General features: G+C 43.5%; 1 protein-coding gene across 2 annotated transcripts in view; it reads right to left on the bottom strand.

The window, feature by feature from the left end:
* Nucleotides 1–24,699, bottom strand: part of dnah12 (dynein, axonemal, heavy chain 12) — a 39,335-nt gene that overhangs the window by 6,563 nt on the left and 8,073 nt on the right. For both annotated transcript variants that reach the window (XR_006758503.1, XM_014134758.2), the window contains exons 22-52: nucleotides 24,510–24,645; nucleotides 24,250–24,396; nucleotides 23,953–24,072; nucleotides 22,091–22,247; nucleotides 19,475–19,647; nucleotides 19,225–19,377; nucleotides 18,865–19,104; nucleotides 18,521–18,766; nucleotides 16,767–16,886; nucleotides 16,549–16,658; nucleotides 11,901–12,084; nucleotides 11,573–11,713; nucleotides 11,376–11,459; nucleotides 11,086–11,274; nucleotides 9,258–9,377; nucleotides 8,970–9,158; nucleotides 8,730–8,881; nucleotides 8,446–8,584; nucleotides 4,481–4,647; nucleotides 4,125–4,380; nucleotides 3,619–3,921; nucleotides 3,353–3,531; nucleotides 3,041–3,233; nucleotides 2,726–2,887; nucleotides 2,332–2,526; nucleotides 2,075–2,208; nucleotides 1,721–1,883; nucleotides 1,249–1,506; nucleotides 730–861; nucleotides 552–641; nucleotides 65–447 (exon numbers count right to left, since the gene is read on the bottom strand). Coding sequence is in view for 1 of the 2 variants with exons in the window: in XM_014134758.2 (XP_013990233.2) it covers nucleotides 65–447; nucleotides 552–641; nucleotides 730–861; nucleotides 1,249–1,506; nucleotides 1,721–1,883; nucleotides 2,075–2,208; nucleotides 2,332–2,526; nucleotides 2,726–2,887; nucleotides 3,041–3,233; nucleotides 3,353–3,531; nucleotides 3,619–3,921; nucleotides 4,125–4,380; nucleotides 4,481–4,647; nucleotides 8,446–8,584; nucleotides 8,730–8,881; nucleotides 8,970–9,158; nucleotides 9,258–9,377; nucleotides 11,086–11,274; nucleotides 11,376–11,459; nucleotides 11,573–11,713; nucleotides 11,901–12,084; nucleotides 16,549–16,658; nucleotides 16,767–16,886; nucleotides 18,521–18,766; nucleotides 18,865–19,104; nucleotides 19,225–19,377; nucleotides 19,475–19,647; nucleotides 22,091–22,247; nucleotides 23,953–24,072; nucleotides 24,250–24,396; nucleotides 24,510–24,645 (5,415 nt within the window). In the remaining variant the exon portion in view is untranslated. The remainder of the gene's footprint in view (nucleotides 1–64; nucleotides 448–551; nucleotides 642–729; nucleotides 862–1,248; nucleotides 1,507–1,720; nucleotides 1,884–2,074; nucleotides 2,209–2,331; nucleotides 2,527–2,725; nucleotides 2,888–3,040; nucleotides 3,234–3,352; nucleotides 3,532–3,618; nucleotides 3,922–4,124; nucleotides 4,381–4,480; nucleotides 4,648–8,445; nucleotides 8,585–8,729; nucleotides 8,882–8,969; nucleotides 9,159–9,257; nucleotides 9,378–11,085; nucleotides 11,275–11,375; nucleotides 11,460–11,572; nucleotides 11,714–11,900; nucleotides 12,085–16,548; nucleotides 16,659–16,766; nucleotides 16,887–18,520; nucleotides 18,767–18,864; nucleotides 19,105–19,224; nucleotides 19,378–19,474; nucleotides 19,648–22,090; nucleotides 22,248–23,952; nucleotides 24,073–24,249; nucleotides 24,397–24,509; nucleotides 24,646–24,699) is intronic.

Below are 24,699 nucleotides of genomic sequence, written 5' to 3'. Positions count from 1 at the left end.
TAATGGCCTACACAAACCATTTGAAACAATCAATTTATTTAATAATCTCCATCATCCAGAGCACCTGGTCTTCTCTCCTCCTAGGCCTCCGATGAGTTTCTCGGCTCTCTCCAGTTTTCGGGCACACAGGTCCACCTGGAACTCCAGCTGGGCCTTCTCCTCAGTCTTCTCCTCAAAGGTCTTCTGCAGCAGGGCCAGACGGTCCTCCACCTCCTTCAGCTCAGCTCTCTTCTGGTTCAGCAGGGACATGGTGGTGGCCAGAGACAGCTGAGCCTCGGCCAGGCCGGCCTTCTTAGGGGCCACTACCTTGGCCACTCTGTCGTAGATCTCCATGGCAGTGACCCACTTGCACAGGCCCTCGGCGGCAGAGGAGGCCTTGGCCACTTTGGTGGGATCAAAGTCAGGATTAGTCATGTACTCACTGCGGATCTTTTGCATCACAGGGACCTAGCCGGGAAAAGAGAAGAGAGTCAATTAAAACGTATATAGATTTATATTGATACTTCAGTTTAAATGCAATTCAACACATTTGTTTTTTCACCGGGACTCACAGGGATGTTGTCCTTGTCGTACTCTTTCAGGTCTCGTAGGAAATTCATGTCTCCAAGGAGCTTTTTGCTCGGACCCCAGTAGTCAAGAATCTATTCAAATGGTAAGAAAACATAATTAAACATATAAGCAAACACATTTTATTTAATAAATGAAAAAAGAGGTAGAGCAGTTCCTGACCTTCTGTCCAGTCCCAGCAGGATCAACAATTTTATCAGGTTTCAGCTCTTTCATCACACACACAGCCGCCATCACCAGCTTTACCCCCGACGGAGGGCTCTTCATCGACTTCACGATGGTCACGTCAGAGGGCTGAGAGGGAAGAGAGATCAGACAAGATCATACTTTGTCTGTTTGCTTTGTGTAAGTCTCCTTTCAATCCCCTTTCGTAAGACTGTGCAGGGCAGGCTGATCTCTGCTTGATCAGAATCCCAAGAGTGTTGGACCAGTAACTGAAAGGTCAATGGTTCGAATCCTGAGCAGGCAAGGTGGAAAAATCTGCCGTTCTGCCCTTGAGCATGGCACTTAACCCCCAACAACAACTGCTCCCCGGACGTCATCGACGCTGATGTCGATTAAGACAAGCCCCCCCCCCCGCACTTCTCTGATTCAGAGGGTTGGGTTAAATGCAGCAGACACATTTCGGTTGAATGCAATCAGTTGTGCAACTGACAAGGTATCCCCCTTTCCCTTCCCTACCTTCAGGGTGTCCAGGGCTGAGAGGGCCATCTCCAGGGCAGGTATGGCCTCTGCCAGGTCGCTCTCACACTCGTTCTTCAGGGCCTGGGCCTCATTGGCCTTCAGAGTGGCAGCCTCCTCGTCCACACGCACCACCTTACTCTTGGCCTCCACCTGCACTGACTCTACCTCTAACACCTTCATCATCTTGGTGTTGTCTATCTTGGCCTGCTCCAGTTTAGGCTGCAAGTCCACCAGCTCCTTCTTCATCTCACTCACCTACACAACAGATATGAGGGACAGAGCTAAGGCTGAGCACAGTGTAATACAAAGGGGTGAATGCAGACACATCAAAGGTTCAAGAACACTTGTTTCAAGTTGCCTTAGGTCTCAAGTCACAGTACATAATGAGGCAACAAACCATGACACACACAATCCACATAGATCTCTACATTCATGTTGTCGCAAGATAAAAACAATCGGTTTGATGTACCTGAGACTCAGCGAAGGCCAGTTTGTCCAGGCCGTTGGTGTACCTCTTCTTGGCCTTCATGACCATGTCTCTCTTCTGGGTGAGCAGCTGACGGAACGCAGCGATCAACTCCAGGTAGGAGGTGGGTGTCACGTAGTTATGGCGACCCAGCTCCGAAAGGAACCTGGGAACAACAACATCCTCAGCTATCGTGCAATAAATATGTAATAAATCTGTCTTTGATTTTAGTCTGTTTTGATAAAGTCATTCAAATGGAATTGCTGTGTTTCTTTTGTCATCAATAACTTCTGTAGCATGAGAAGAGAATATCTGATATCTGTGTTAAATTAGATGGAAAGGAAGAGCTGTATGTACTTGTGAGAGAGCTGGATGGCGGAGGTGTGGAAGGTCTTGCAGATGGGCATGACCTCCTGTCTCTCATGCTCACTCATCTCCAACGACTCCAGGAACTTGTTGGCCACGCGCTCCAGCGCCTCCTCTGGCCAGGGCTGGGAGATGCAGTTCAGAGACGAGGTGAGGGAAGTTGATAAGCAAAAGATTGTTGATATTACTTCATGGTTAGTATACAGTGTAAGCCATCAGATTCAATAGGTTTTGTACTGCCTCTGTACCTGGAACCAGTTGATGGTGCAGCAGTTGATGAGGGAGGGGAACTGGCGTAGTCGGTTGCGGAAGGCCTCTCCTATAGGACTGAAGGCCACTATGATGTGCAAGTTTTCCCTGCAGCGCGACACAAAGTAGGCAAACAGGGCCAGGGGGCTGAACTCCACACTCTTATTGCCAGCCTGGGCGATAGGCCGCACCGCCTGGGGAGAGAGAGGGAGCAGGCAGAGGCTGCAATGATTATTCCTCTCATTCACAACACCCACTGAGAATGCTTCTGCTTAGATAATGTGATGATATAAAAAAAAAAGGGCAGTAACCCCAGCAACTCCACCCCCAACCATAGCCTAACTCTAATAAGCCAAAGCCTATTATCCATCTTACTGGTCTGTGAAAACCTACCTCCATGATTTCCGCCTTCTCGTCTGTGGCGAACAGGTTGGGCACCTCTCCTGTGTTCAGGACACTGTCCACATCCTCCAGGAAGGCCTCCTCCTTGATCTGAGAGTCAGTTAGCAGGAATACCGTCTTCTGACCCTTCACCCCTGCACTCTTCAGCAGGAACTGCAGCAAAGGAAAAAGCAAACAATCAAAAAAATGATATGGAACACACACAACAAGTCCTCTAGTGACAACTCTTCAATTATCTGTAGACTGTTGCCATTACAGTCCAACCTGGCCTGGAATAATCTCTCTGTTAATAGTCTAAAGTCTCACCTTGAGGTCGTCCCTCCACTCGTTCAGGCCGTAGCTCTTGGAGATCTCTGGCTGGAACAGGGTCATCTTGGCCATGGAGGTGGCTAGGCGGGTGATGGATTGGCGCCCGCTGCCCCCCACCCCCACCAGCAGGGCATTGCCCCCAGGCTGCTTCAGCACACGGCTGATACGAGACAGGTGCTCCAGCACGTAGCTAAACGCAAATGGACAAAAACAGAGTCATACTCAGTTTTCCAGTGAGTGTAGCTAACCTCTCATGCTGTGCTGCTTATAAAAACCCAAACCCTGGAGCTTGACGTTAAAGGCCTTTACCGAAAGATGACAAGGTTCATGCGGTTCTTGTGTGTCTGGTTATACTCATCCAGACAGAGCTCCACCACCTGGCCGAAGCTCTCCATGGAGGGCACCTCAGAGTACAGACGATCATTGTCCTCCAGGTCAGGGTTCATGTAGTCCCCAAACAGCAGGTTACGCATGTCCTCCTCACGCGGCTAGCGACAGGGAACACAGGAACCTCATCACCACAACTAAACAACAGTAAACAAACCACTATCAAAAACAACATCTTCTGTACTTACTGCCTTGTTGCTTGGAGACTTCAGGTGGTCAAACACCTGCTCAAAGTTCTCCTTGAAGTGGTCCCTGACGATGTCGTTCATTAGGAGGTAGAGCCAGGCGCGGTCCTGGTCATCCACCAGACGGTCGTAGTAGACGCGGAACACCTCGTGGACAAAGAGGCGGATCATGGTGCGTTTGTTCTCCAGGGACTCCTTCTTGAGGAGAAGGCAACCCTGCACCACGCGGCTAAAATCGCGCAGGTTGAACGTGTAGTGGGACTTGGCTGGTGTGGGGAGCAGGTTGTCCATGGCCTTCTTGTAGACCTTTTGAGAGACGTGGGCGAAGCATTAGGCAAGAAGAGAAACGGAAAGTGAAATAACTTGATTTTACATGATTTAAAAAGAGTCAGAACGAAGTGTAAAGAGTAACAATCACACCTTTTTACTCTCGTATATGATTAAATCTAGTGGGTTTTATGCTTGTGGAAATAAAATAACTATCAATGTAATCTCCTGAACCTTCTCACCTCCATAGTGGCAGCCACTATCTGATTGCCCACGGTGAAGTAGTCTGGGGGGAACTCGTTGTTGCGGAGGTAGAAGGCCACCACGTTGGAGAAGATGCGCACCATGGTGTCGTCACTGAAGGCGTTGATGCTGGTGATGTTGAAGTGCCGCAGGAAGCGAGGCGTCACCGCGTTCCTCCCGCCACCAGGAGGCCCCATAGCTGAGATCAGCTGCAGGTCCACCAGGGTGATCTTAGTGGTGTCCTTCAGGTCATACCTGGGAAGACAGTGAAAGTAAACTTTAGAGACATGATAAGTTCCAGGTATGTCACTGATCATTATAGATATGATGGCATTGTAATGTAGTAGTCTCTAACCAGTTGCCATGGTCAAAGTATTGGCGTAGGAGTTCCACGGGAGGCTGTGCCCCAAACTGCTCCAGGGCAGGCATGTTCATGTCATCCACAAATATGACACACTTTTTCCCCATGGGGGGGCCAAACACCCCCTTCCTCCTCTTGTCCAGCCTGGACATGATGATGTTCTACAAACAGTGGAAGAATATACTGTATAAACAGTGAGCTCCAAAAGTATTGGGACAGTGCCACATATTATTATTTGGGGGATTTTAAATGACATAATGACTATGAGGTTAAATTGCAGACTGTCAGCTTTAATTTGAGGGTATTTTCATCCACATCCACAGCATTGGGCCAAATTCACTGATATGTGTATTAAAGTAGTAAAAAGTTAAGTAGGTGGTCTCATATTCATAGCACCACTGCTAGATTAAGCTTGGGACTCTACAAATTTGTTGGATGGATTTGCTGTTTGTTTTGGTTGTGGTTCAGATAATGTTTTGTCCAGTAGAAATGAATGGTAAATAATGTATTGTGTTATTTTGGAGTCACTTTTACTGTAAATACGAGTAGAATATGTTTGTAAATGCTTCTACATTAATGTGGAGGCAACCATTATTACAGATAATCCTGAATAAATTGTAAATAATAATGAGTGAGAAAGTTAGACGCACCAATATCATACCCCCTCCAAAATGCTAACTTCCCATTATTGTAATAGTGAGAGGTTAGCGTGTCCTGGGGGTATGATATGTGCGTCTGTAAAGTTCTCACTCATCATTATTCACGATTCATTCAGGATTATCTGTAATCATGATAGCGTCCACATTAATGTAGGACTAAATACTTAACTTTTACTACTTTAATACACATAAGTATTTTAATACACATAATTTGTCCCAATAATTTGGGGTCCCTATACACAAAACGTGCAGTACTTTCTAAACGGTTCACCTGATATGGATGCAAATACCCTAAAATTATAGCTGACAGTCTGCACTTTAACCTTATATATACATATATATATATATATATACATACACACACACACACACACACTACCGGTCAAAAGCTTTAGAACACCTAATCATTCAAGGGTATTTATTTATTTTTACTATTTTCTACATTGTAGAATAATAGTGTAGACATCAAACCTATGAAATAACACATATGGAATCATTTAGTAACCAAAAAAAGTGTTCAACAAATCAAAATATATTTTCTAATTTAGATTCTTCAAGTAGCCACCCTTTGCCTTGATGACAGCTTTGCACACTCTTGGCATTCTGTCAACCAGCTTCATGAGGTTGTCACCTGGAACGAATTTCAATTAAAGGTGTGCCTTCTTAAAAGTTAATATGTGGAATTTCTTTCCTTCTTAATGTGTTTGAGCCAATCAGTAGTGTTGTTAAGACGTAGGGGAAGTATACAGAAGATAGCCCTATTTGGTAAAAGACCAAGTCTATATTATGTCAAGAACAGCTCAAATAAGCAAAAAGAAATGGCAGTCCATCATTACTTTAAGACATTAAGGTCAGTCAATGCGGAACATTTCTAGAACTTTTAAAGTGCAGTCGCAAAAACCCTTAAGCACTATGATGAAACTGGCTCTCATGAGGACCGCCACAGGAATGGAAGACCCAGAGTTACCTTTGCTGCAGAGGATAAGTTCATTAGAGTTTCCAGTGTCAGAAATTGCAGCCCAAATAAATGCTTCACAGAGTTCAAGTAACAGACACATCTCAACATCAATTGTTCAGAGGAGACTGTGTGAATCAGGGCTTTGTGGTCAAATTGCTGCAAAGAAACCACTGCTAAAGGACACCAATAAGAAGATACTTGCTTGGGCCAAGAAAAACGAGCAATGGACATTAGACCGGTGGAAATCTGTCCTTTGGTCTGGAGTCCAAATTGGAGATTTTTGATTCCAACCGCCATGTCTTTGAGAGACGTGGTGTGGGTGAACGGATGATCTCTGCATGTGTATATCCCACCGTAAAGCATGGAGGAGGATGTGTTATGGTGTGGAGTGCTTTGCTGGTGACACTGTCTGTGATTTATTTAGAATTCAAGGCACAATTAACCAGCATGACTACCACAGTATTCTGCAGCGACACGCCATCCCATCTGGTTGGGCTTAGTGGGACTATCATTTGTTTTTCAACAGGACAATGACCCAACACACCTCCAGGCTGTGGAAGGGCAATTTGACCAAGTAGGAGAGTGATGGAGTGTTACATCAGATGACCTGGCCTCCACAATCACCCAACCTCAACCAAATTGAGATGGTTTGGGATGAATTGGACCACAGAGTAAAGGAAAAGCAGCCAACAAGTGCTCAGCATATGTGGGAACTCCTTCAAGACTGTTGGAAAAGCCTTCTTCATGAAGCTGGTTGACAGAATGCCAAGAGTGTGCAAAGCTGTCATCAAGGTAAAGGGTGGCTATTTGAAGAATCTCAAATATAAAATATATTTTCATTTGTTTAACACTTTTTTTGTTACTACATGATTACATAAGTGTTATTTCATAGTTGTGATGTCTTCACTATTATTCTACAATGTAGAAAATAGTCAAAATAAAAAAAAATACTTGAATTAGTAGGTGTGTCCAAACCTTTGACTGGCACTGTATATACACACACTACCGGTCAAATGTTTTAGAATGCAGAATGCTGTTGTAGCCATGCTGGTTAAGTGTGCCTTGAATTCTAAAATACATCACAGACAGTGTCACCAACAAAGCACCCCCACACCATCACACCTCCATGCTTTACGGTGGGAAATACACATGCGGAGATCATCCGTTCACCCACACCGCGTCTCACAAAGACACAGCGGTTTAGAACCAAAAATCTCAAATTTGGACTCCAGACCAAAGGACACATTTCCACCGATCTAAAGAAGGCCAGCATCCCGGAGTCACCTCTTTACTGTTGACGTTGAGACTGGTGTTTTGCGGGTACTATTTAATTAAGCTGCCAGTTGAGGACTCGTGAGGCGTCTGTTTCTCAAACTAGACACTCGAATGTACTTGTCTTCTTGCTCTGTTGTGCACCAGGGCCTCCCACTCCTCTTTCTATTCTGGTTAGAGACAGTTTGCGCTGTTCTGTGAAGGGAGCAGTACACAGCGTTGTATGAGATCTTCAGTTTATTGGCAATTTCTTGCATGGAATAGCCTTCATTTGTCAGAACAAGAATAGACTGACGAGTTTCAAAAGAAAGTTATTTGTTTCTGGCCATTTTGAGCCTGTAATCAAACCCACAAAAGCTGATGCTCCAGATACTCAACTAGTCTAAAGAAGGCCAGTTTTATCGCGTCTTTAATTAGCATAACAGTTTTTCAGCTGTGCTAACATAATTGCAAAAGGGTTTTCTAATGATCAATTAGCCTTTTATGATAAATGATAAACTTGGATTAGCTAACACAATGTGCAATTGGAACACAGGAATGATGGTTGCTGATAATGGGCCTCTGTACGCCTATGTAAATATTCCATAAAAAAATCTGCCGTTTCCAGCTACAATAGTCATTTACAACATTAACAATGTCTACACTGTATTTCTGATCAATTTGATGTTATTTTAACAGACCAAATAAATGTGCTTTTCTGTGAAATGAATTGAGTATCCAGTGATCAGACGTGATCAACATACTGTATGACAGAGATCATGTTTCATACAGATCTGCTATCTTAATTTGATCACTCTGTTGTCGCAGACAATGTTCCTGCATAGAAGGAAATGCAAATTGTAGTGTATTCAATGTTTAAAAAGGCTTTTAAAGTTTGTAATTTCCACTTAAAAAAATGTCAGACTTGATTTGCCCTAACAAAAAATGTATCAAACCCTTAAAAAAATAAAAAAATCCATTAATTATAATCCACAAAATCATTCACATTGCCTGTTGCTGCAGGATTATTTTCCTGCTGCGAGAAACAGGGTCAAATTAAGATAGCGCATCTGTAGCTCTTCATTATTCACCTGGCTCTGGTTAGCGCTGGTGCGTGCTGAGAAGTTGATGAAGAAAGGCAGGTAGCGGTCCTTGTCCAGGTTGTTCATGAGTTTCTCCTTCACATACACAGACTTCCCCGTCCCAGTGGGCCCCACAAACAGCAACGGCCTTCACAGAGAGAGACAGACATATGATCAGTGGCTGTTTTACAATATAACGCATCAACTGAATATTATGATCTTTGAAACCACAATGCAAGTGCTTAAACACAAATTACAACCCCATTATTCTGGGTGTGTTGATGCACGCTTACACTCTATATTCGATGCAGAGGTCCATGAGGTAGGTGTATCGGACCGTGTCTATGGTGGGGACGATGATATCCTGCACTTTGGTGTTCTTGTCCCCCAGATTGATGTTCTTGATCGAGTCAGTCCAGTGCACCCAGCGACCTTTCCCTTTAAACTGTGAAAAAAAAAAAATGTATTTTCATAGAAACTGAAAAATAGTTTTACACTGCAGAAGCCTTATTGACCAGTGGAATGTTACAGACCTCGTAGTAATAGTCGTAGACCAGACCCTTCTCATCGTGGGGACATTCCCATTTGGACACAGAAGCAGGGATGGGGTGGTTGTCTGCCTTCCCTAAGATGATGTCTCTGAGGTACTCATCAAACCTCTTCCTGCTGTCCGTATCACAGCTGCCCCCCACCGACCACACCAGGGAGAAGGCAAAGGCTGCCTGCCACAGAAAGAGAGATGGAGTTGAGCTGAGTATGTTGATTTCTGTCATTTCAATTCAGTATAGCCACGCACAGCAGTACTTTGTTTAATCTCTTACCATGACCCACGTCCGTATGTTTTTGTTACCCGTGTCCTCCTTCAAAGGTTGGGTGAGCAGCATTTCAAAGAGCCGAATCAGGGACACCACTGTGTTGCTGTTGCTGGTGGGGACAACCTCCTAGAACATATGAAAGCAATCAGAAATGTTATAGAGCTTGTAAACTATTTAAAAAATATATATATATATATATACAGTGGGGCGAACAAGTATTTCCAGAAAATCCAGAAAATCACATTGTATGATTTTTAAGTAATTAATTTGCATTTTATTGCATGACATATGTATTTGATCACCTACCAACCAGTAAGAATTCTGGCTCTCACAGACCTGTTTGTTTTTCTTTAAGAAGCCCTCCTGTTCTCCACTCATTACCTGTATTAACTGCACCTGTTTGAACTCGTTACCTGTATAATAGACACCTGTCCACACACTCAATCAAACAGACTCCAACCTCTCCACAATGGCCAAGACCAGAGAGCTGTGTAAGGACATCAGGGATAAAATTGTAGACCTGCACAAGGCTGGAATGGGCTACAGGACAATAGGCAAGCAGCTTGGTGAGAAGGCAACAACTGTTGGCGCAATTATTAGAAAATGGAAGAAGTTCAAGATGACGGTCAATCACCCTCGGTCTGGGGCTCCATGCAAGATCTCACCTCGTGAGGCGTCAATGATCATGAGGAAGGTGAGGGATCAGCCCAGAACTACACAGCAGGACCTGGTCAATGACCTGAAGAGAGCTGGGACCACAGTCTCAAAGAAAACCATTAGTAACACACTACGCCGTCATGGATTAAAATCCTGCAGCGCACGCAAGGTCCCCCTGCTCAAGCCAGCGCATGTCCAGGCCCGTCTGAAGTTTGCCAATGACCATCTGGATGATCCAGAGGAGGAATGGGAGAAGGTCATGTGGTCTGATGAGACAAAAATAGAGCTTTTTGGTCTAAACTCCACTCGCCGTGTTTGGAGGAAGAAGAAGGATGAGTACAACCCCAAGAACACCATCCCAACCGTGAAGCATGGAGGTGGAAACATCATTCTTTGGGGATGCTTTTCTGCAAAGGGGACAGGACGACTGCACCGTATTGAGGGGAGGATGGATGGGGCCATGTATAGCGAGATCTTGGCCAACAACCTCCTTCCCTCAGTAAGAGCATTGAAGATGGGTCGTGGCTGGGTCTTCCAGCATGACAACGACCCTAAACACACAGCCAGGGCAACTAAGGAGTGGCTCCGTAAGAAGCATCTCAAGGTCCTGGAGTGTTCTAGCCAGTCTCCAGACCTGAACCCAATAGAAAATCTTTGGAGGGAGCTGAAAGTCCGTATTGCCCAGCGACAGCCCCGAAACCTGAAGGATCTGGAGAAGATCTGTATGGAGGAGAGGGCCAAAATCCCTGCTGCAGTGTGTGTAAACCTGGTCAAGAACTACAGGAAACGTATGATCTCTGTAATTGCAAACAAAGGTTTCTGTACCAAATATTAAGTTCTGCTTTTGTGATGTATCAAATACTTTTGTCATGCAATAAAATGCAAATTAATTACTTAAAAATCATACAATGTGATTTTTCTGGATTTTTGTTTTAGATTTCGTCTCTCACAGTTGAAGTGTACCTATGATAAAATTACAGACCTCTACATGCTTTGTAAGTAGGAAAACCAGCAAAATCGGCAGTGTATCAAATACTTGTTCTCCCCACTGTATGTGTGTGTGTGTGTGTGTATATATATATATATACACACACACACTGTGGTGCAGGGCAATAGCCGATATACAGGATCAAACTCTAATTGATGCTTCTGGACTTAAAGCTTGTGGTCCACCCACCCTGCATTGTTTGCGTAGCATCCTGAGGGAGGGGGGCAGGAGCCAGTGGAAGAGCTCCATGAGCAGGCCTGTGTTTTCTGGAGCCTGCAGGGGCTCTGGCAGGGTGTTGATCCAGGAGGTCACCAGGGGTTCCCAGCCCAGCTGAGAAGGCTCCATGTAGATCATACCACACCTGCTCACTGTCGCCGGCTGGGGAGGGATAGATTTACAGATTCGTGAAACATACTGTTGTTGGACAAGAGAAGAAGTCTACCTGTACCTGTAAGTGTGTTGATGGCTTGTTGACTTACAGAGGCCTGAGACAGGTCCATGGCTTCAAAGATTAGACTCATCTGATTGGACATCTGGATGATCTCTCCACTCATCAAGCACAGCTGTGGGAGAGAAGGAAGCATACAGCAAGTAGTTACAGTTGCTTTATGCATCCACCTGGTATGTCATTAAGGCATTATATTGGATGATATTTGTTGTGGACTCATATTCTTGCCTTCTTGTTGTCGTCGAGCACAGTGTTCATGCTCTCAATCCACAGTGTGTCTATAGGCCCGTCGAACACCACCCACTTACGGTCCGGGGTCTCCGACGACGCAAACTCACGAAACGTGTTGGCCACAATCCCATCTGCCCACTGAGCAACACCAACAGAGACAGGGAGAGAGAAAAGAAAAAACTCAAACACAATGTAAGATACAATCTAAACAGCAAAACCATTGGCGTAAAGAAATAAAAATAACACAATTGATATTGAAAGACAGTCTGAATATATGATTGTAATGATGTTAGAGAGATATGAATATTCCAGGGTTGAGTCGCACCTCGTGGGAGACTGGGTCAAACTCTCCAAAAAGCTGTCCCATGGTGATGGCCTTGGGGTTGACCGTACGGTAGAGGACCCTCTCCTCCTCATTGTAACCCCTGTCGTTCATCAGGGTCAGGGTGTCGGCCAGGACGTGGAGGACTTTGGTCTTACCAGCAAACGGCTCTCCTACCAGCATAAATCTGAGATACACACCAGTAGGGGCAATGCAAAAATTATTCAAAACAATATTCCACTTAACATTATCTTCTATCATCATCGATCATTTAACATGTATTTATCATTTATATATCTTAAACTCTGCATTGTTGGAAAAGGACCCGTAAGTAAGCGTTTCACTGTTACGAAGCATGCTGTTTACCAAGCATGCTGTTTACCAAGCATGCTGTTTACCAAGCATGCGACAAATAAAATGGGATTTGAACGTAGGTACCGGTGAAGCCATGTCAGTTCATTAAAATGACAGTGAATCAGGAGGATGTCACTACTTGACACCAACAAACACCCCATAATATCTGGCCCCCTGCCCTTCCTAAATCGTTGCATTGAACAGTTCAGCAGACTTTTAGCCCTCCATAACTGGCTATGAGACTATCGTAGCTCTGTGGGTGTAACAATTATTGACCATTTTGATACCTTCTGGAAACAAAGCTTGTTTTATAAGGACGATGGGATCCACCCAAACCATTTGGAACCTTTCACAGCATTATAATTCTGCGTTGAGACAATGACTTCTCAATGACCCAAGCCCAGCTCAGTTAATCCCTACCATTGTGTCGCTGAGTTGTCATAATGCTTCAGCAAATGTACATTATACAAGGGGCGTTGGTAGACATAATGTAAGTAACCTAATTTATGTCCCTCTGCCCTGAATGCCTCTGCTGATCACACAGATAGGCACATGATTACTGCATACACTATGACCCAGTGATACTGTTAGCACTGAGGCGGTGTGCCCTAGTAGGAAGTCCACTGTGTGCGGCTCACCCTGCACTAACATAAGTAACATGAGCATGTCAACCTCTGCTAAGTTTCCCAGTAAAGCAATAAAAACTATCAAGTATTACAGAAAAGTGCTCAAAATAGCCCACATTAACATATGTAGCTTAAGAAACAAGGTTCATGAAATCCATAATTTGCTAGTAACAGATTACATTTATATTCAGACAATCTCTGAAACTCACTTAGATAATACATTTGATGATACAGTGGTAGCAATACATAAGATCTACAGAAAATACAGAAATGCCAAAGGTGGATGTGTGGCTGTTTATATTCAGAACCGCATTCCTGTAAAGCTTAGAGAGGATCTCATGTTAAATACTGTTGAAGTAATATGGCTACAGGTTCATCTGCCTCACCTAAAGCCCATTCTGGGGGGAAGCTGCTATAGACCACCAAGTGCTAACAATCAGTATCTGGATACTATGTGTGAAATGCATGTGATATCAACAGAGAGGTATATTTTCTGGGTGATTTAAATATCGACTGGCTTTCATCAGGCTGCCCACTCAAGAGAAAACTTTAAACTGTAACTAGTGCATGCAACCTAGTTCATGTTATCAGTCAACCTAGCAGGGTAGTTACAAACAGCACAGGAATGAAATCATCAACATGTATTGATCACATCTTTACTAATGCTGCAGAAATATGCTTTAAAGCGGTATTCAAATCCATAGGACGTAGTGATCACAATATAGTAGCCATATCTAGGAAAACAAAAGTTCCAAAGGCTGGGCCTAATATAGCGTATAAGAGGTCATACAATACGTTTTGCAGTGATTCCTATGTTGTTGATGTAAAGAATATTTGTTGGTCCGTGGGATGTAATGAGGAGCAACCAGACACTGCACTTGACACATTTATGAAATTGCTTCTCCCAGTTACTAATAAGTATGCACCCATTAAGAAAATCACTGTAAAAATGGTTAAATCCCTGTGGATTGATGAGGAATTGAAAAATGGTATGGTTGAGTGGGATGAGACTAAAGGAATGGCAAAAAAGTCTTGCTGCACAACCGATTGGCAAACGTACTGCAAATTGAGAAAGCATGTGACTATACAGAAAAAAAGAAGAAATGACACTGTGAAACAAAGATAAATGACAAAGAATTATAGCTTTAGAGCACCTTAAATCCACAAGGTCTGCCATGAGAGGTGACTGTATAGTTCCCTTAAGGAAAAGCACCTTTAGTAAATCTGCTTTCTCTGTGAGAGCTTCCCATGTCTGGAATACACTGCCATCAGACACACATAACTGCACCACATATCACACTTTCACAAAATGCATGAAGACATGGCTAAAGGTCAATCAGATTTGTGAACATAATCCCTAGCTGTGTATTGCCGCTTTCCATGTTGTCTGTAGCTTGTGAGGTGTGGAACCACTCTGTTGCTTTTATGGATTTTGTCTTTTTGTTCTATGTTGCTCTGTCTGTATGCTACATCTTGCTTGTCCTATGTTGCTCTGTTTGTATGCTATGTCTTGCTTGTCCTATGTTGCTCTACGTGTGCTCACTGCTCAATGATTGTTTATATTGTAATTGTTTTTAATAACCTGCCCAGGGACTGCGGTTGAAAATGAGCCGGCTGGCTAAAACCGGCACTTTTACTGAAACGTTGATTAATGTGCACTGTCCCTGTAAAAATAAGATAAACTCAAACGAAATTTTGGGCAAAACGGCAAACTTAGCTCCATCATTCATTAAATCAGACGGCTCATTCATCACAAAATCCAGTGATATTGCCAACTACTTTAATGATTTTTTCATTGGCAAGATTATCAAACTTAGGCATGCCAGCAACAAACGCTGACACTGCACATCCCAAGTGGCGCAGCAGTCTAAGGCACTGCATCTCAGTGCTAGAGGCATCACTACAGACCCTGGTTCGATTCCAGGCTGTATCACAACCAGCTGTGATTGGGAGTCCCATAGGGCGGCGCACAATTGGCCCAGTGTCATCCAGGTTAGGTGTTTGGCCGGGTTAGGCCGCCATTGTAAATAAGAATTTGTTCTTAACTGACTTGCCTAGTTAAATAAGGTTAAATAAAAATAAAAAGTATATCTGACCAAATTATGAAAGACAAGCATTATGATGTAGAATTACATAAAGTGAGGGTGGAAGAGGTGAAAAATGACAAGCCACCAGGGTCTGACAACTTACTGAGTATAATAACAGACGATATTGCCATATCTTCAATTTAAGCCTACTAGAAAGTGTGTGCCCTCAGGTCTGGAGGGAAGCAAAAGTCATTCCACTAGCTAAGAATAGTAAAGGCCCCTCTTACTAACCCTTAGTAAACTTTTGTAAAACATTTTGTTTGACCAGAAACAATGCTATTTTACAGTAAACAAATTGACAACAGAATTTCAGCATGCTTATAGGGAAGGACATTCAACAGGCACAGCACTTACACCAATGACTGATGATTGGCTGAGAGAAATTGATGATAAAAAGATTCTGGGGGCTGTTTTGTTAGACTTCAGTGCAGCTTTTAACATTATCGATCATAGTCTGCTGCTGGAAAAACATATGTGTTATGGCTTTAAACCCCCTGCTATATTGTGGATAAAGAGTTACCTGTCTAACAGAACACAGAGGGTTTCTTTAATGGAAGCCTCTCCAACATAATCCAGGTAGAATCAGGAATTCCCCAGGGCAGCTGTCAAGGCCCCTTACTTTTTAAAATCTTTACTAATGACATGCCACTGGCGTGAGTAAAGCCAGTGTGTCTATGTATGCGGATGACTCAACACTATACATGTCAGTTACTATAGCGACTGAAATGACTGCAACACATAACAATGAGCTGCAGTTAGTTTCAGAATGGGTGGCAAGGAATAAGTTAGTCCTAAATATAAAAAAAATTAAATGCATTGTATTTGGGACAAATCATTCACTAAACCCTAAACCTCAACAAAATCTTGTAATGAATAATGTGGCAATTGAGCAAGTTGAGGAGACTAAACAGCTTGGAGTAACCCTGGATTGTAAATCGTCAAGGTCAAAACATAATGATACAACAGTAGCTAAGATGGGGAGAAGTCTGTGCATAATAAAGCGCGGCTCTGCCTTCTTAACAGCACTATCAACAAGGCAGGTCCTACAGGCCCTAGTTTTGTCGCAGAGAGCTAACATTAATCATATGCATGTTAATCTCTCCTGGCTCAAAGTTGAGGAGATATTGACTTTATCACTACTTGTATTTGTGAGAGGCATTGACATGTTAAATGCACCGAGCTGTCTGTTTGAACTACTGGCACACAGCACGGACACCCATGCATACCCCACAAGCCATGCCACCAGAGGTCTCTTCACAGTCTCCAAGTCCAGAACAGACTATGGGAGGCGCACAGTACTACATAGAGCCATGACTACATGGAACTCTATTCCACATCAAGTAACTCACGCAAGCAGTAAAATTTGATTTAAAAAACAGATAAAAATACGCCTTATGGAAAAGCGGGGACTGTGAAACAACACAAACATAGGCAAAGACACCTGTATAGACACAGATGATAACACACGCTGCCTTGGCAGCAGCTAATGGGGATTCATAATAAATACAAATACCTATGAGATGCAACTTAGATTGAGTTTCAGTTCAGAAAGAAAATAAAAGAATGCTGCTTGAAAAAATGTACCCATGACGGACTATCATCATCTCATAGGTCTGTATGATCTTCTCCTTGAAGACCTCAGCTGGCTGAACGTTGTGGTTCTTACAGCACTCCTCAGCACAAGCCAGAAACAGCTGGGAAACACATGACAGACGGCAGACATTTAAATATGCAATGCACATACAGTATCAACATCTTCTATCAACACAGAGTACATAAAAACAAGCAAGGAAAATCTCAACCTGATAGTCTGCCACAGGGAGAGAGATACCGGGGAACAGGTCACTGGTGATTCCATTGAAAAGGGGGATGTCATGAGAGAGAAACTTGGGCTCATTCACATCCTTGATGGACCTCAGGAGCTGGTAGTGCCGAAAACATAGAACATTCAACGTAAGCGACTACCCTTACATAGCCCTTATTTTTTAACTATACCATGTATATATATATATACACTGCTCAAAAAAATAAAGGGAACACTTAAACAACACAATGTAACTCCAAGTCAATCACACTTCTGGAGGGCTGTGCGGCCCCCCAAAGAAATGCCACCCCACACCATGACTGACCCACCGCCAAACCGGTCATGCTGGAGGATGTTGCAGGCAGCAGAACGTTCTCCACGGCGTCTCCAGACTCTGTCACGGCTCACACGTGCTCAGTGTGAACCAGCTTTCATCTGTGAAGAGCACAGGGTGCCAGTGGCGAATTTGCCAATCTTGGTGTTCTCTGGCAAATGCCAAACGTCCTGCACGGTGTTGGGCTGTAAGCACAACCCCCACCTGTGGATGTCGGGCCCTCATACCACCCTCATGGAGTCTGTTTCTGACCGTTTGAGCAGACACATGCACATTTGTGGCCTGCTGGAGGTCATTTTGCAGGGCTCTGGCAGTGCTCTTCCTGCTCCTCCTTGCACAAAAGCGGTCCTGCGCTGGGTTGTTGCCCTCCTACGGCCTCCTCCACGTCTCCTGATGTACTGGCCTGTCTCCTGGTAGCGCCTCCATGCTCTGGACACTACGCTGACAGACACAGCAAACCTTCTTGACACAGCTCGCATTGATGTGCCATCCTGGATGAGCTGCACTACCTGAGCCACTTGTGTGGGTTGTAGACTCCGTCTCATGCTACCACTAGAGTGAAAGCATCGCCAGCATTCAAAAGTGACAAAAACATCAGCCAGGAAGCATAGGAACTGAGAAGTGGTCTGTGGTTACCACCTGCAGAACCACTCCTTTATTGGGGGTGTCTTGCTAATTTCCTATAATTTCCACCTGTTGTCTATTCCATTTGCACAACAGCATGTGAAATGTATTGTCAATCAGTGTTGCTTCCTAAGTGGACAGTTTGATTTCACAGAAGTGTGATTGACTTGGAGTTACATTGTGTTGTTTAAGTGTTCCCTTTATTTTTTTGAGCAGTATATATATATATATACATATATGTTTATGTATGTATATGTATGTTTATATATATATGTGGGTATGTGTATATGTATATAAATATATTTACCAAAATAATATATGGGGGGTTGGAAGTGATGCAGACAATTATATTGATGGAAGCTACAATCTATCTGCAATATTAAAGCTGATCTACTGGGTGTATATATATATATACGGAGTAGTGGCTATATATATATATATATATATATATATATATATATAAGCAATAAGGCACGAGGGGGTGTGGTATATGGCCAATATACCACGGCTAAGGGCTGTTCTTAGGCACGATGCATTGCGGAGTGCCTGGACACAGCCCTTAGCCGTGGTATATAGGCCATATACCACAAACCCGAGGTGCCTTATTGCTATTATAAACTGGTTAGCAACGTAATTAGAGCAGTAAAAATACATGTTTGTCATACCCGTGGTATACAGTCTGATATACCACGGCTGTCAGCCAATCAGCATTCAGGCTCCAACCACCCAGTTTATAAATATATATCATTTATACATAATAACATATCAATATAAGCCAACTTTTCTAGACACACCAGTATGTCCTCATTCTCGTCTGGGAACTTGAGTTTGAGGTTCCCTGCGGCCACCAGTACAGCTTTGACGGCCCTCATGCCGTAGTCGTAGTGGAACTGGGAGGAAAGCTGCTCAGAGCAGAGTCTGTAGGTCATCACAATCTTTACTGACAGGGGCTTGGCGTTCAGGAAGCCATAGGAGTACAGGGAGATCTCTGCTATCAGGGCGTAGTTAGGCACCATCATGGCCACAGTTCTGAACAACACCTGTTGTGGATGAATAGGGGTGAAATACTGTTGAATCAACATGGAGAGTTTTTAAATCAATCTATTGCATAAGATAAAGAGTGTATCCTCCTCTGTACCTTGAGGTTGTCTGGGAGCTCTGAGCGTCCTGCATAGCCCGGGTTCATGGTGATGGCCACGAAGCAGTTGGGGTTGAGTTTGAGCACGGTGCCCTCAAAGTCAAAGTACTCCAGCTTCAACTCGATGGCCCTCTGGATGCACAGGACTTGCTGGGCCACCACAGACAGTACCTCTAGCTCAATGCGGTTAAATTCATCAAAACAGGCCCAGGCACCTGACGACGCAAGGCCTTTGAAGAACTGAGAGACAGGAAGACAGAGATGAAGGTGCACTATCGCCAGCTATAATAAAGACCACACGTGTAGTAAACAGGGATTGGACATTGATTGACATTCGCTGTTATTCCCAGCTTCAGTTACCTTCCCCATAGCCAGGTAGTCCAGGCCGTCAGAGCAGTTGAAGACCACACATTGCACGGCCAGGGCTTTGGCCAAGTCCTTGGTGGTCTCCGTCTTCCCCGTCCCTGCCGGACCCTCGGGTGCTCCCCCAAGACTCAGGTAGAACGCCCCAATCTAAGACATAAAGTAAAAATATGAAATGTTAGTCTAAAGTTTGGGAGTGACCTGAGTGAGATATCTTTCAGACTACATGTTTCTCGGGGTGGTTTACCAGTGTGCGGTAGCATCTGTCTGTCAGTGGCGTGATGACCAGTCGAGGGGAGTTTCCCAGGTACTCGTAGGCGTACTTGACGTCACAGTTGATGATGCGTACACGCACATTCTCGTTGATCCAGTAGTAGCGCAGTTGAGCCAACCACTGGAAGTCTGTTTCATGGGACACACCTGTCATAGAATAACAGGAAATTAGGGCCGGGACGACACCAATATCGCAACACTCGTTAGTATCGTAGCAAGGAAACAAAACACATTAGCGGATTTCATTTCTTTAGGAAAACAGCCCTAATGTTGGAAACAAACATTGTCATCCAGTCACATTTGTTTATTTTCCAAGCTATATCACACAAATTGTTACATACAGCAGGTTTTTGAAGGACCAAAGAGTTTGGTCTGCTTTGCAATAAATTTTTTTGTCATGGAAAAAATATTTCGATATTGGCATCTGTCTTCACAGCCCTAAGGAAAATATGACATCATATTTGTTTATTTATTTATTTGTTTGGATCCCCATTAGCTTTAGCAGAAGAAGCAGCTACTCTTCCTGGGGTCCACAAAAACACAAAACATGACAAGTAACGAAACACTGATACACTGATAGACAGTCACACATTTAAAATACAATGAACGAACAATACAACAAAAATATATATATGTGTTAGAGTGTCTGTGTGTGCCCTCTCACAGTCCCCGACGTTTCATGAGTTGTTGTTTAATCAATTTTGTAAAGGTAATTTAGCTGTTTGCTTGAGTAATTGGAGATGGAAGGGAGTTCCATACGATCCTGACTCTGTATAAAACTGTGTGTTGCCGTGAACTCGTTTTGGACTTGGAGACTGTGAAGAGACCCCTGGTGGCATGTCTTGTGAGGTATGTATGGGTGTCTGAGCTGAATGTTATTGATTATGCAGACAATCTGGAATTTGTCACAGTAATATTTCTCATTAAAACTAGAAGATAAGCAGTTAATCTCTCGTCAACCCTCAACCAGGAAAGACTGGCATGCATGTTGTTGATGGTAGTTCTGTATGTGCAGTTAAGGGCAAGGCGTGCTGCTCTGTTTTGAGCAAGCTGCAGTTTTGCTAGGTCTTTCTTTAGCCCTATTCACACAGGACTAGTATTACTAGAGAACATTGGTTATGTATTTATTACCCCAGAATGTCCTTTATTCCAGAGGACGATTCGGACGGGATTAGTTTTTTCCCCAAACTGGCCCCTGTAATTCTTTCTTTTTTTTCTATAAATTGCCAGTTATGACCAAAGCCTGGAGTTTTTTTCTAGGCATGAAGATACTGTATTTCAACAAGTCCAGGCGATGAGAGACTACACTGATAACTCAAGCTTGGTTCCCAAGTTTCTAAAACATACCAAACAATCTTTGGTATACTGTAGTGTTGCCATAATATTTGAATTGAAGAAGTGTGATCATAATCATTAGGATATTTTAGCGATCCGCAGTAGAAGAAATCCTAAATGCCCCCCAGCCTTCAGATGTGAACTAAACAGCTCACTTGCACTTGATATGCGTTTTTAGAAACTGAGAAACTGAAGTTGTCATTTCCAAACATTTAGCTCAGTTGTATGCTGCTTTGCGATCTATTAACAGCAAGGGTTTCATTAAATAGGCGCAATATTTTTTTATGATGCATTTGGCGATGTTCAATTAATTCACACAAAACGTATAAACAAAAGCATTCACTGTGAAAGTTGATACATCTAGGCCCTTCATATATAGGCTATGTGCAGCACTTTGTTAAATTTATCGAATCACTTATTGTTTTCTTGCTCAAACCGCGAGCAACACCTGTCAAACTCAGACATTTCTCTCAAAACACAGGGATTCCGATTAGCACGGGACTAGTGTTATACGAGGAGTTTGCAAAAAACAGTAGGTTATTTCTGGCTGGGATTGTTACTCTCCTGCCATGTAAAAATGACTGACACGGCAGATTCAGATGGGGACTAAAATGTATTGGTGGTTTGTGCTCGTGCACATAATTACATCCCCAAGTAAAAGTAAAACTAATCCCGTCCGAATAGGGGATTTGCTGCACCTTATTACCGGACAGTAATCAAGATGGGAAAAGACCAGAGCCTGAACAATTAGTACAGTTGATTTTTGTGACCAAAAACGCAGAACAAAATCTTCACAACAACTTTGTCAATATGAGTTGACCATGATAATTGACCATCCAATGTTATACGTAGGAGTTTCGCTTCCTCAACATGCTCAATGGTCACACCTATCATGTAACAACCAGTAAAGGTTAAGGTTTTAGAGAATGTTTTGAACCAAATACAATGCTTTTAGTTTTAGATATATTTAAGACCAGTTTATTATTAATCACCCATTCTGACACTGACTGAAACTCTTTATTTAGAATTTCAGTGAGCTCTCTGGCTTTGGGTGCTGACATGTAGAGTGGGGATTAACCGCATACATAGTCATTCTAGCTTCTTGTAAAAACAATGATAAAAGTAACGGCCTAAGGCAACTGCTCTGAGGGACACCGCACTGTACATATCTGATATCAGTTCCATTTCCTTTCATGGTGTATATTATAACAGCATTGTACCATATAAAAATGTACTAAAGCCTACTGAACATTACCTTTGTCTATCAGGTCCATCACCACATCCCTGGCGTGGACATCGATGGTGACCAGAGCCCCTAGCGTGGTGCGAGTCTGCTTGGGCAGCTTGCCTCTTACCAGCTCCACTATGTCCTTCAGCTGGCTCTGTAACTGCTGGTAGTAATTCTTCAGACCCTAAAGAGAAATACATTTCTTAGTGTGTTGACTATCATACAAATCTCCTCAACTAAGTGGCAGTGTTTCCCTAGGATTTCTTTCAGCAGTGAAGGCAAGGGTGGGGGGGGGGTTGCATTGTTACTAGCGTTAGCGCATTGACATGCTAGCTGTTTTCATACACTTCCAGTCATTGAGCCAATGACTATGCATTTAAAAGCGCATCTCGGCAGAAATATATATATTAGGTCACCACTGCTAAATGAATATAGAGGAAACACTGAAGTGGCCATTTGAATTTCATGAGCGTATGACATAGCTACAGTTGAAGTCGGAAGTTTACATACACCTTAGCCACTTACATTTAAACTCAGGTTTTTCACAATTCCTGACATTTAATCCTAGTAAAAATTCCCTGTCTTAGGTCAGTTAGGATCCACAAGCTTCCCACAATAAGTTGGGTGAATTTTGGCCCATTCCTCCTGACAGAGCTGGTGCAACTGAGTCAGGTTTGTAGGCCTCTTTGCTCGCACACACTTTCTCAGTTCTGCCCACAGATTTTCTATAGGATTGAGGTCAGGGCTTTGTGATGGCCACTCCAATACCTTGACTTTGTTGTCCTTAAGCCATTTTGCCACAACTTTGGATTTATGCTTGGGGTCATGGTCCATTTGGAAGACCCATTTGCGATCAAGCTTTAACTTCCTGACTGTCTTGAGATGTTGCTTCAATATGTCCACATAACTTTCCTCCTTCATGATGCCATCTATTTTGTGAAGTGCACCAGTCCATCCCGCAGTAAAGCAACCCCACAACATGATGCTGCAATCCCCGTGCTTCACGGTTGGGATAGTGTTCTTTGACTTGCAAGCCTCCCCCTTTTTCCTCCAAACATAACGATGGTCATTATGGCCAAACAGTTCTATTTTTGTTTCATCAGACCAGAGGACATTTCTCCAAAAAGTAAGATCTTTGTCCCCATGTGCAGTTGCAAACTGTAGTCTGGCTTTTTTCAGCGGTTTTGGAGCAGTGGCTTCTTCCTTGCTGAGCGGCCTTTCAGGTTATGTCAATATAGGACTCGTTTTACTGTGGATATAGATACTTTTGTACTTGTTTCATCCAGCATCTCCACAAGGTCCTTTGCTGTTGTTCTGGGATTGATTTGTACTTTTTGCACCAATATACTTACGTACTATTGTTTGCACAGATGAACATCGTACCTTCAGGCATTTGGAAATTGCTCCCAAGGATGAACCAGACTTGTGGAGGTCTACAATGTATTTTCTGAGATCTTGGCTGATTTCTTTTGATTTTCCCATGATGTCAAGCAAAGAGGCACTGAGTTTGAAGGTAGGCCTTGAAATACATCCACAGGTACACCTCCAATTGACTCAAATAATGACAATTAGCCTATTACATGCTTTTAAAGCCATGACATCATTTTCTGGAATTTTTTAAGCTGTTTAAAGGCACAGTCAACTTGGAATTGTGATACAGTGAATTATAAGTGAAACAATCTCTCTGTAAACAATTGTTAGAAAAATGTATTGTGTCATTTAGCGGAACTCCTGTCCATAACAGGTTTTAACAAGAAATTTGTGGAGTGGTTGAAAAACAAGTTTCAATGACTCCAACCTAAGTATATGTAAACTTCCGACTTCAACTGTATATTTGGTAATGGTCATCATGGTAGAGATGACAGTGATGCGTGTCCTGGTTCCCCTACCTGAGCTCCTCCTCCGATGGCCTCATGGACCTCCAGGGTCCAGAAGATCTGAGAGGTGCAGAGCACCACCTGGCCAGGCCAATCCCTGACCCACTGACTCCTAGAGGTCTCACCGTAGGCCTACACACACAGGAGGGAGGATGTAATCCCTCTTGGTAAGAACATCTTAGTTTGGCATCATATTGTTTTCTAGCATATATACGGTAATAGTAGAATATCCGATTACACTATACGCTTTGTACTGTGTCCCATCATACCATAGTTTATATACATATGGTAGTGGTGGAGTAATCTCACCACTCTGGAGCGGGCAACCACGTCCCTGACGGAGCGCAGCATGATGTCCTCCACCTGCACCAGCCACTTCTCCACGGCTCCCCGTGCCTCTGAGGTGGAGATCAGTTGGATGAGCTGCACACGCTCCGCCTCACTGCTGTACATGGCCTGGAGGGATGGGTGGATGAATAGATAAATTGATTAATGGATGGAGAAAAACTTCACTGCTTTTCTAGTAAATTAAGTTAACATGATCTGCTTCCACTGATCGATCTACTTGCCTGGATGTCCAGGTTAGGGAGGAAGTCCAGCTTGGCGATGCCCTCAAAGCACTTCTTCAGATGGGGCTGCACGCGCAACGGGTCCTTGGTCTCTGACAGAATCTCCAGCATCTCATCATTTGACAGGAAGAAAAAGCTGGAGGTGGAGGAATGGGAGGGAGATGGAGGAATGGGAGAGAGGTGGAGGAAT

The sequence above is a fragment of the Salmo salar genome, chromosome ssa13 (genome assembly GCF_905237065.1).
Source record: "Salmo salar chromosome ssa13, Ssal_v3.1, whole genome shotgun sequence".
In the NCBI taxonomy this organism is placed as follows: Eukaryota; Metazoa; Chordata; class Actinopteri; order Salmoniformes; family Salmonidae; genus Salmo; species Salmo salar.
The sequence above is the reverse complement of the archived record's forward strand: the minus strand, read 5'-3'. Positions and strand labels throughout refer to the sequence as shown.